We start from the raw sequence: 12,161 nt of genomic DNA on the forward strand, positions 1-12,161 counted from the left end.
GGTCTAAAACAAAGTATAAGTAGAAAATTTAGGTGTTATTCTCTTTCCCTTTGTTCCATCTACGTTTCTTTGTTTGTTTCAAAACAAGATTTCCCTGTGTAACAGTCCTGGCTGTCCTAGAACTTGCTTTGTAGAGCAGGCTGGCCTCGAACTCACAGAGATTTATCTGCCTCTGCCTCCTGGCTCTCCATCTGCTTTTTAAGATGTATCCTTTCCTTTCAGTTGTGTACAATTTATTTCAAACATTTAAAAATACACATAGTGGGTACTCTAGGATATGCATAAGAAATCATATTTTTATCAGCCACATTCAGTAACTGTCAAAATCATTAAGAACTTTTTTTAAATTGCTTGTCTTGTACCAGAAGAGATTGTAATGTTCATGAAAGATAAAATTATTTATAGAAAACATAAATAGATTTAAACAACCTTTAAAGTAAGCACTGAAGTCCTCAACAGTTCCTGGGACTATCAATGCCGTTAGTCCTTCCCAAGGTTATTTGTAATGTCTATTCTTCACCCGCCTCCAAACAAGGTCTTACTATTTCACCCAAACAAGTTGGGCTCAAACTTACCATCCTTCTGCCTCTGCCTCACAAGCACTGGGATTACAGACCCTTGGTACCACAATTGGCTCTCCAGAGCTATTTAAAAGCATCATTAGCGTTAGAAAATGTGAGAATTGAACTGAAATGAAAAAGTCAGAAGCATGAGGCCATTGTAGAGAAACTGTGCCCAGGACAGAAGTGCCCAGTGAGTGGGGTGGGTGATGGGGAGGCCACTCGGACATAACACAGCAGGGACAGAGGAGCATGGTCCCACCTACCCAAACTGTTGTCACAGCTTGTGGGCCAGGATGTGATTCTATCCCTCAGCTTCTTTTGGCTGGACTTGCCTGACTTCAGGGAAAGGTCCATTTCCTCCTTCCTGATTTCTCGAAGCAGCTGCCGGTGGCACCTTGTGAAGTCCTGGAAGGACACCTTCCCGTTTACGTCTGTGCCCAGTTGGGTCATGATCTCGGCCACTGACTCTTCCATATTCAGCTGTCGGCAGACCATGAGCAAGTCATTCCTGCAGGAGGTGGGGGCAGGTGGACAGAAGAAGACATGTCAGGAGGGCTAGAGAATAGTGACTTAAATAAGTATATATTATATATAATACATTATAATAAACTTAACTTAAATATATATTTTAAATATATAACATATTTATATATTTATATAATATAAATACAATATAAGCATATATTATATTATATATACAAATATAATATGTAATTAAACACACACACACACACGCACACATATATATATATATATGTTGTTTCCTAAATGTGCTTACTGGAGATTTTAAACTTTCTCATTGCTTCAAGAAAAGTGGTAGTGTACAAAATCATCTGGCTGAGTGTGTGTGACACACCTTTAATCACAACACTTGGGAAATAGAGGCAGGTGGATCTCTGTGAATTCAAGGTCAGCCTGATCTACATATCGAGTTCCAGGTCATTTGGAGCTACATAGTATGACCCTGTCTCCATCAAAACAAAACAAAAATGTGTTTCATTGGAATTTTCTATCATCGCAAGGGTGACGAACTTGTATTCTTTTGTTCTCTTTTTCTTCCCATCTCTCTGAACTTTCCCTTTTAATTTCTTTTGAAATTGAAGAACTTAAACATGCTTTCTTTGCACCTGTAGAGCGCAGCACTGTGACTGTAAGACAGTGTTCAGAACGCAGGAAACACTGTTTCTGCCATTGATGGGCTGACTCATACCTAGTCCAACTGTAAAAGAACAGCGAACATTTGAACAATCTTGCTTTTCAGTTTCTTGGGCCACAGCTCATCTTGGTATTTCTGTCCAGTGTCACTTAGTCATGTTGACGTCATTTTTCACTTACCTCTGACTTTTTCTGATTTTGAGAATTTCCCACTTCCCATCACTAATTACTCATCCTAAGACGGAGAGCAGGCATCAAAAGACTCGGCAAATTTCACAACTAGATGTAAGGAGAAAGTGAAGTGGGTGGACCTAAGACAGGAAGGTGTTTGGGCGTCACTGGAAAAGGATGACTAGTCTATAGCATTTCACACTAAGAAAGAAAGAAAGAAAGAAAGAAAGAAAGAAAGAAAGAAAGATAATTTTAAAAGGAAAAACAGAAACAACACTATGCCTACCAAGAACACTTATCTGGTAGATGCCTGTTTGGTTCTTGACACTGGAGACCTGTTATTTCTACCAGTATCTTTTGGGAAACATTTTGTTAATACTGCCTCAACTATAAGTCACAGTAAAGTCAAAGGATTATTGAATTTAAGAGTTTAAAGAACTAGAAACCAGTCTGTGGCAATAAACAACACATAAATGTCCTGACTTGATATACCTCTAAAGATCAGTCTGATGTTTACTGTTTGATACTTGCCACCTCCTCTCTCCCAAGCCATCCCTTGCAAGTTCCATCATCTGGCCAATGCCAGCAAGACTTCTTCAAACTCCCTGACCCACAGGCTTATGTACATTTTAAACATTCTTCCAGTCCACTCTACCCCCACTCTACAAACAACATCAAATTTCAGTTGATCTTGTCTTTGAGATATTGAAGGAGTTAAAGGCATGTCATTTCAAAATATCCCACATGAGCAGATTGATTATTTCAAGCTGAAGTCCCCCGAAGAACTGCAACTTCAGAAATGGTCCCTGGCCCATATTTTCCTACATATAGTAAGTCACACACATTCTTTTGAGGGGAGTGCCTTTCCTATACCACTTGGGAAAGATCCTGTACCATAAGTAATATAGGCTACAACAAAGATAAATAAATACTTCTTTAAAGTAACCCTTCCTTCCTTCACTAGCTTCTGTACTCCATCCCACTTCTGTCTGGTACATCTTATTAACACTTTAGAGTTATCCAGTCTCAAGTTTATTGGGTTTTGCCTAAAAGGCACAGACACAGCGTACTCTGGTAATTTCTTTGCACTTTACTCTCCCGGAAAGATCCCCAAATAAATGTGAAAGTAAAAGTTTCATGTTTTTCTCTTGTTAAGAAGCTCTTGTATTAAACTGGCTTTCTAGAAATCCAGTTCAAGAACTCGAATAAGAATGGGGTAGAGGTTAGAGAGGTGGTTCAGTGGTTAAGAGCATGAGATGCTCTATGGAGGACCTGAGTCCCATTCCCAGTGCCCACATTAGGCGCTCACAACAACTGAAACTGCAGCTGCAAGGTATCTGACACCTCTGCTCTCCACAGGTATCTGCACTCACGTGCACACACACACGCACACATACACACTCACACACACACAAACACACACACTAGCACGCAAGCACATATGCACACATGTGCACACACACTTCCACTTAATTCAAAGTAGTAGAAATAGCCACTTTTTCTTTTCCCTACAATACTTTAATATTTAATATTAATATTTACTGTGCTTTTCTATGATGGTCCTTAAAGTCTTGCAGTTTATGCCAGGCTTATGTAACTAGCTTTTTAGTTGCTTGTGCTGCTTCCACATGGCATCTCATTTTCATCTTTATAATTTTTACACACAACTATACATTTTACTTTGTCTTGTATGTATATGCATGTATTATTATATATAGTACGTATGCCACAGTGCATATATGACATGTATTTGTAAAATAGATTGATAAATAAATATGTATATGAGTGTAGGTACAGTAGATTAAGTTATTACTCTGAACTTCCCATTTGTGGGTGGTATAAAGAATATACATATATACCCTTGCTGAAGCCTCAGACCAAGGACCCTTCTGGTAGGTGAGTTCCTCCCCTTCCTTAACTCAGCCTTGATACCTAGCTTGTGCGTCTGCTGCCGTGTTATTGAGTTTGTATTTGTACAGTGGGGTTTGCGCTTATGCTTCCTCCATGGAATTGAGATGGCACCACAGTAGCCAGTAACCATTTAGCTTGGCCCCCGATAAGCCACCCCAGCTGACCTTCATCAAGACTTATACCCTGGGAAGAGTCATTACAACAGTTCTAAGACATATACTAAGAATAAACTCTTTTGTTCACAACAACAAAATGTAATCATTTTTCTGAGAATGTGTGTTCTGTATTTAAATAATGTTTAAAAAATATTTTTATATGCCTGCTTTAGTTTTGTCCTTTTGTTTATACTACCTGCCTGATATATATCTGGATTCACCCAAGATTTGGGGATGATCAAGTCTATACGAATATAGAATGAAAACAGAAAGTTGCAGGGTACATATTTTATTTTCTAGAATAAGGATTTTCTCCTTAGATTTTTAAGGCAATGATTAAAAAAATTAATCTCGGTGATATATGGGAAGGGCCTCTAGATTTCAGAGGTTAGGAGGAAGATTCTAAAGTTGACCAGGGTGGTCAGAGAGCAGTGTGTCAAGTCGGATTTTTACAGTGGGGATACTAATAGCATCGATGCCATAGCATTGCTCTGTGGTAAACAAGAAAATACACGCAAAGCTCTTAGCTTGGTTTACGGCACATATTAAACTCCCAGTAAATAGTAACCATCACTATGATCCTTTCACAATTATTGATTGCAGATCTTCTCAATGATCCTGTTTCATGGTCAAGGCAGATATAACAAAGCAGAAACCACTCAAGGGAAAAGAAAGCCTACTCAACTGAACGGACTTTCTCACTAAGAGGAACAACCTGTCCACAGAGGCCTTCATCCCCCACCCCCCCCATGCCTGTGGCCACTTATTACACGAAGCTAGGCACACGCTGGGAAGCTCTGCTCTGTTCAGACTTGATCAGGCCTGTGCTAATAAAAACAGTTCCGTTTTCTAGAAATGCCATCTCACTGCAGAATACATAACACTGAATTGTCATGTGAGCCAGTGAGGGGCTGGTACCAAATTTCAAAGTCAAAGCATGTTCCTTAGGTGGAACATCTTTAGATAGCAGTGTTTGCATTTAAAGATGAAATTCTTTCGGTATAGAGTTACAGAATTGACAAGAATTATGAATATGCAAGGGAACCACTGTACCTACTTAAAGGTATGAGGGCTGAAAGAGTCATAGGAATGATATGGGACAAGCCTAGGAATTTAAACTAAGTCAAGCCAAGGCTCAATTTCCCACCCTTCTATTTTACCACCCAGAGCGGTGGATGGGCAGCTCGATCACCAACTACCATTCATTAGCCATATTTTCTATTAAACTAGAAGGTCTACTTCCACCCATAGAAGTGTAACTCTTCTATTTAAATGTGCATGGAAACTGGGTGGTGGCGGTGCACACCTTTAATCCCAGCACTCGGGAGGCAGAGTCAGGGGGATCTCTGTGAGTTTGAGGCCAGCCTGGACTACAGAACAAATAGTAGTCCAGGACAGGCTCCAAAGCTACACAGAAAAAACATGTCTGGAATCTTCCCCCATGCCCAAAATAAATGTCCATGGAAATATAGTTCTATTTTGTCATCAGTATGATGAATAAAAAATGTTACAAGTAAGAAAAAAATTGCAAAAGTTTCCTTTTAAATGGAGTGGAAACCTAGACAGCAGGATCACAGCCACAAACTGGGCCGGGAAAACTGCTCCCAGTGGATTGTGGCCGCCCATTCCCAAGCCTCTCCGCAACGCTTCCCTTTCGTCCCTCCTAATAAATGCAGGTTACTTGTCTCTGCCCTAACCTGGGCTAGCCTGGGAATGTTCTTTGGTCAATGGAATAAGTGTAACATTCTAGGATTTTGAAAACATGACCTCATTTAGTTGTTGTTTATTGAAACAGGGCATGATGTAGTTCAGGTTGGCCTCAGAATCTTTTAGTAGCTGAGACTGGCTTTGAACTCCTGGTCTCTTGCCATCATCCCCCTATGCCCAGCTTTGCCAAAATGGACTTTAAGACACATTGTAGGTTCTACCTCCCTCCTACCTCTGTGTGGCAAGGTGGTCCATTCCATCTTCCTGGCAACATTCAGTACCTGCACCCTTTGGTCAATGCTTACGTGCAGTTTTGTGACAACATTGGTTAGATTGTTATAGTAAACATTTTCTTTTTAAGAAATTGCTTTAATATATTCAAGACTTGAGTTCCCAGCCCGATCTCAAACTGTTGAAGCCAGTCTTGGCCCTAAATCAATATCTTTTGAGATGCATGGATTTCAGCCAAGGAACACAGGGCGCACCTCCAAGATGTTTGATTTCATGAATTGAAGCATAAATCCTCAGAAATTAAAAATGATCACCCTTCTGAAGACAGTCTCCCTTTAATTTTTTCCAGATATTCTGCTTCTGTTGTTCCAATTGACTTAGAGGGTCAGCGACTATGAAAGACTGATAGGTCCCATAACACAACAAAGGGCCCTATAGCCTTACAAGGCACGAAATAAATACAAAATACCCCAAGAGCTCACTGTGCCCTTAATTGCTTGATTCAAGTGACAGAAAAATGTAACCAAGATCACTCTAACTTTGTTGCCACAGATTTCTCAAAATGTAAAAAAATGAAACTAGTTCCTGGACTGTGATTGGTGAATTCATAGACTGATGCTGTGTGCAGTAAATGCATTTGTCTTTCATCACTGCTTCTCAGCAGAAGTGTACGTGAAGGGAGATGAGCAGACTGCAGTGAAAACAACATGTAGTCAGAAGAGGCCATTAGCTAGGAGGGCCTTCAACAGGTTTTAGAAAGATTTAGATGCCATGGGAACATGTTGACAGACCATGGAGGTTCTGAACGTCCATGCTTAGACTATGGCGTTGGGAGCTTCTGAGGAGGGAGGGAAACAACCATGCTCTGGATGTGCAATCGAACTGCTACGATCAACAGTGAGAGCTGAAGTGGGGCCTTGAAACAGTGATGCTAGCCTCCCATTCACAGCCTAGAGGAAAGAGATGCCATTCAAAATCTTGAATTCGGGGATATAAGCATTTTATAGGAGAAAAGGAAATGGGAATCTTAGATTTAAAAAATTACTTCCAAATCTGGTGTGGTTGTGCATGCCTTTAATCTCAGCACTCAGAAGGGATCTCTATGAGTTTGAACTCAGCTTAGTCTACATAGTAAATTTTAGGCCGGCCTGAACTATGTAGTGAAACCCTGTCTCGAAAACCATATATTTCTGAGGTGTACCAGTGGGCATGGACAGAAAGGGGGAGGCAAGGGGCTTATGCTTTTCACAAACTCTTCTGCATCATATTTTGCCTTGTAAAAAAGGCATTTATATGAATGGTTTTGGTGAAAGTAATAGCTCACATTTAAAAACAAGGCAAATATGTCTAAATACAATTTGTAATATAAAAGAAAAAATATTATTTAGGTATATAAAGAATACCTACAGTATAAGAAGGGAAAAACAAGAAAAAATGAGAAAAGAAAAATGGTCAAACAATACAAGTACCCAGCTAAAAGAAAAGTTGAGTGGTCAATAAACATGTGATCGTATTATCAATCTCACAGGTGTAAGGGAAATGCAAACTAAACCAATTTTAGAAGCATCAGGCATTGTTTCAATATGCATAGCATTCCCCAGGTGGCAGCCTCACAGTTGCCAGTGCTGGCAAAGGAGCACAGTGGCACCTGGCATTGGCAGGAAAAAAAAAAACCTGTCATCACCTCTTTGGAGAGGAGTTTGGCGATGTCCGTGCACACCGTCTCAGATGGCTAATAGTGACTGTAAAATTGAGGGAAATTTGGAATCACCGTGGAAACAAATCTCTGGCCACTTCTAGGGTGATTAGCTAGATTATAATAACTGAGGGAGGAAGAGCCACCCACGTTTAGGGTGATTCTGATCCATGGACTGGAGTATCGGACCGAATTTAGAAAGGAAAAACAATGGGGTGAGCACATTAATCCATCTCTCCCGGCTCCCTCACTCCAGATCGCCTCCTGCTCCCGCCACCAGGCTTCCCTACCATGATGAACTGGGCTCTCAAACTCTAAACCAAGTAAAGCCATCCTCCCTTAAGTCGCTTCTTGTCAGGTACCTTCGTCACAGAAACAAGAGGGACGAACATACTCTCTAATCTGAAATCAACGTCCCGTTCCATGTGTGTCCTCAGAGGAGACCAGCACAATAACAGAGAACTGGGAGAAACTTAATCCTAACACGAAAAATCATACTGAAAATATAGTTTATGTATATTATATGATCATTATGTGTCAGGGCCTGAGCTAGTAATATATGTAAATGTGTATGTACATGTAAGTATGTAAAATTATACACACATGCATATGAAAACACACATGCACAGAAAATCACCCTATAAGGTTGGTACTGTTGTTATCTTTATTTTCCAAGCAAAGAAGCTGAGAAATAGAGGTGTGCTAAGCACAGATGCCTATCACTCTGTGTGTGTGTGTGTGTGTGTGTGTGTGTGTGTGTTTACCCGGAGACAACATCTGACATAAAATAGAGATTTGAAGGACACACATTTATAATTGATCATCACAAATTTCCCAAACAGTAGTGAAGTCGAAGAATGTCAGGACTGCTGTCATAACACGGTTCTATCACACACAGACAACTACACATTAGATGTGGATTTATAGAGAGACAATTAATAAAATAAGGTCATTAGACATAAATATCTTCCATAAAAGATTTGTATTAACTAAGGATACAAAAAGAGTTTAATATGCATTTGTAATTTTTTAAGACAGTGCCTCATGTATCCCAGGCTGACCTGGAGCTCCCTATTTATGTGAGAATGCCCATGAACTCCTGATCCTCCTGCCTCCACCTCAAAGTGCTGGTATTGCAAGTGTATACTACCATATCTGGCCCACATTTGTAAGGTTATATTAAAGTTATAGGCAATCTAATTTCTACGAGGTGATTGCATGTCAAAGCCACGTATTTAAGTTAAATTCAAGGTCTTACATTAATGCATTCATCCTATACCTTCCCCAGGTTTATCCTTCTATCTACATGAACTGTACCATCTCATTACCTTGCCTTGAAATCTAGAAACTTCCTTCTGAGTTCCCACACCCAATCAATCAGCAAAAGCTGGTCATTCCATTTCTGAAATTATTATTTCTGCTCTGTCTTGATTGTCCCTACTGGTCATTCTTTTTTAAAAAATATGATTTTTGTTTGGTGGGAAGTGTCACCTCAACTTCCTGGTACCCCTTTATACAGAAAGTCTGGATTGTTTGGGGGCTTCACCACAACTCCTGGCACAAACTCCCTCTTCTGGGAGTTGCCTCAGTCCAAACTCCACCTCAGAGAAAGCCCACCAAAAGGTGACCTCTCCCCAGGGAGGGTAAGAAAACCTGCCAAACGGTAACCCCTCCCCATGGAAGGTCTGGACCACTCCCATAGGCTATTTAAATCGGGAACTCACCAAGGCCAGCTGGCCCGGGTCTGAAAAATCATGGGATAAAACCGGACTCGCTGAACATAGCGAACAATGAGGACTACTGAGAACTCAAGAACAATGGCAATGGGTTTTTGATCCTACTGCACATACTGGCTTTGGGGGAGCCTAGGCAGTTTAGATGCTCACCTTACTGGATGGAGGTGGGTGGTCCTTGGACTTCCCACAGGGCAGGGAACCCTGATTGCTCTTTGGGCTGACGAGGGAGGGGGACTTGATCGGAGGAGGGGGAGGGAAATGGGAAGCGGTGGCGGGGAGGAAGGCAGAAATCTTAAATAAATAAATAAATAAATAAATAGAGAAAAAAAATAATGAACATGTGGTCTCTGGGTTCCTCATGGTCTTCCCTTTTCCCTCTTCCCCTTTCCATGTTTTCCCAGGGCCACCTGGGAGTATTACCATCCATTAAGCATGGTCATCTTTTGATTTGGTCTGACTGGGATTATTTGCATTGGTGGAGAGGTTTGTTGGCTAGAAAATACTTAACATTTGGAGGCCCACCGGGGAGGGGGCTGTTTTTCCCTTGGGCTCAGGGCCACATGAAAACTCCCTTCTCCTGTGTGCTCTCTGCCAGGCTAAGATCGGCTTCACCTCGGCGAGTCCCCCTTTTTCAAATACATGCCGCTAGGGTCTGGAGATCCATTTATGTTTGTTGATTTTTGGGCTTTCCTGTGGGAGTCACGGTCCCAGCCAGGTGCCCGAAGCAAGTGGCGAAACGGTTCTCACTAAGGTGGGACTGCGTGGATAGAGACATCTGCCATTCATTGCTTACAAACGCCCTGTTTTTGACTCAAGAGCCCTTTCACGATGCACGTATTGTGACAGACTTGAGTCCCAAGATTTGGCATAGACTTCTAAAATTGGGCTCTTACAATTCAAAGCCTGATTTCCAAATGCCCCTGAACTGCCTTTTACAAAAAAACCTTTTAAATTGGGGCTAGCACCTAATATAAAAACAAGCAAGGTTCCAAATGTTAAGTATTTTCAGGCCAACAAACCTCTCCGCTCATGCAAATCATCCCAATCAGACCAAATTAAAAGATGCCCAGGTTTAATGAATGGCAATGGATGCCAATATTCCACCCAGGAAAACATGAAGAGGGGAAGAGGGAAAAGGGGAGACCACATGTTCATTCTCTGGGAGCAGTTTAGATAGCCTGTGTGAGTGATCCCGACCTTCCCTGGGGGGAGGTTACCTTTTGGCGGGCTTTCTTGACCCTCCCTGGGGAGGGGGGTCACTGTTTGGTGGGCTTTCTCAGGGGTGGACTTTGGACTGAGGCAACTCCCAGGGGAGGGAGTTTGTGCCAGGAGTTGGGGTGAAGCCTTCAGCCAAACAGTTTTTCTTATTATTTAATTATTTTATGTTATGAATGTTTTGCCTGCATGTATGTCTGTGTACTACGTGTATGTCTGGGGCCTGTGGAGTTCAGAAAATGGAATCAACTGTTACAGACAGTTGTAACCTGCCATGTGGGTGCTGGGAATTGAAGCCGGGTTCATCTGGAAGAGTAGCCAACGCTCTTAACCTCCTAATGGCCATTATTAGCACTGGCATCACTTTCTACCTAGATGACTGTGGCACTTTGGTGGTGGGGCATGCTCTTCCCAGTTGACAGACAACAAATTCTGAACTGTTTTCCTGCTCAGAATATTTTATGTGCTCCCCTGTGATGCAAAGAATTTCAGCATACTGTCAGCATGTCTGGCCTCATTGCTGTGGCCCCTCAAAGTGTGGCTGGCCTTCCTCACTGGCCTCATTGCCTGCAGCTTCAGTGAATTCCTCCTGGATGACATAACAGCCTCCATTGTTTTAGATGTGTTCACTTTGCACATCTGTGCCTCTGCTTGGAACATCCTCTTCTCTCCCTTTCTCCAAACTCTCGCCCTTCTTCCACGGCTCACATGGACATTTCCTTCAGAAATCCTCCTCACGTGCCTCACGTAATTCCCAGTCTAACTTGATGTCCTTTTGTTATTTTATGAAAACCCTTAGATCCAGTTTGCTCACTTACCACACTCTACAACAGCTATTGATTTTTCTTCTCCCTCTTCCAATAGATCAGAGACCAACAATGAAGATTCTATCCAAGTTCAGTCAGTTTTTGTAAGCCTAATTATTGCAGTGCAGCATATGGAACTAAGCATTCCTTGATCTATGTGTTATCTATGGCAGCTTTCTGTATAATAGCAGATCTGAATAGTTGTGACAGAGATGACAGGTCCCATAAAACCAAAAATATTTACTATATGACCATTCGGAAAACAATCCTGTAAGCCTGTACTAGCTATAGATTCCTAGAGGACATGGTACATTATTTGTTCATCTTTAGATCCCTAGTACTTGGTATATGTTAAGTTCTAAATTAGCACAGTAAACTAAGCAAATTATTATGTAAATAAATCGTTAGACTTGAGGTCAATAAGATGGGGAGATAACCTGAATGTTGAGAACCTTTAATACCTTTTCTCCTTTACTTCTTGAACACATCAATTTATAGTCATAAGTAGGAACTATAGTGTGATTTCTAATTGATCTTAATAAATAAAAATCCAGAGTCAGATGTTAGGGGGTGAAAGCTGAGAGGTCAGAGAAGTAAAAGAGTCAGTCTCTAGTTCTTACTTCTATGCAACCCTCAAACTGAAGGGGCCAAGATCCTGTCTCTAAAAGTCCTCAGACTGAATGCCCAGACTGAATGCAATGAGCTGTCTCCTCTTGCTTTATTCCTCTCCTCACCCAGCCTTATCCCTTCCTGTCTCCACCTCCCTAGTGCTGAAATTAAAGGCATGTGGCTCCCATGTACTGGGATTAAAGGTG

The 12,161-nt window shown here is 41.4% G+C and overlaps 1 protein-coding gene across 1 annotated transcript in view; it reads right to left on the bottom strand.

Moving 5' to 3' along the window:
- The window catches only part of LOC121442232 (colorectal mutant cancer protein), a 368,334-nt gene that overhangs the window by 314,751 nt on the left and 41,422 nt on the right, over positions 1–12,161 (bottom strand). The window contains exon 2 of the mRNA XM_041643697.1: positions 827–1,071. Coding sequence (XP_041499631.1) covers positions 827–1,071 — 245 coding nt within the window. The remainder of the gene's footprint in view (positions 1–826; positions 1,072–12,161) is intronic.

Source organism: Microtus oregoni, unplaced genomic scaffold (assembly GCF_018167655.1).
Source record: "Microtus oregoni isolate MIOR12 unplaced genomic scaffold, Mior012 000088F_ref0000325, whole genome shotgun sequence".
Lineage (NCBI taxonomy): Eukaryota > Metazoa > Chordata > Mammalia > Rodentia > Cricetidae > Microtus > Microtus oregoni.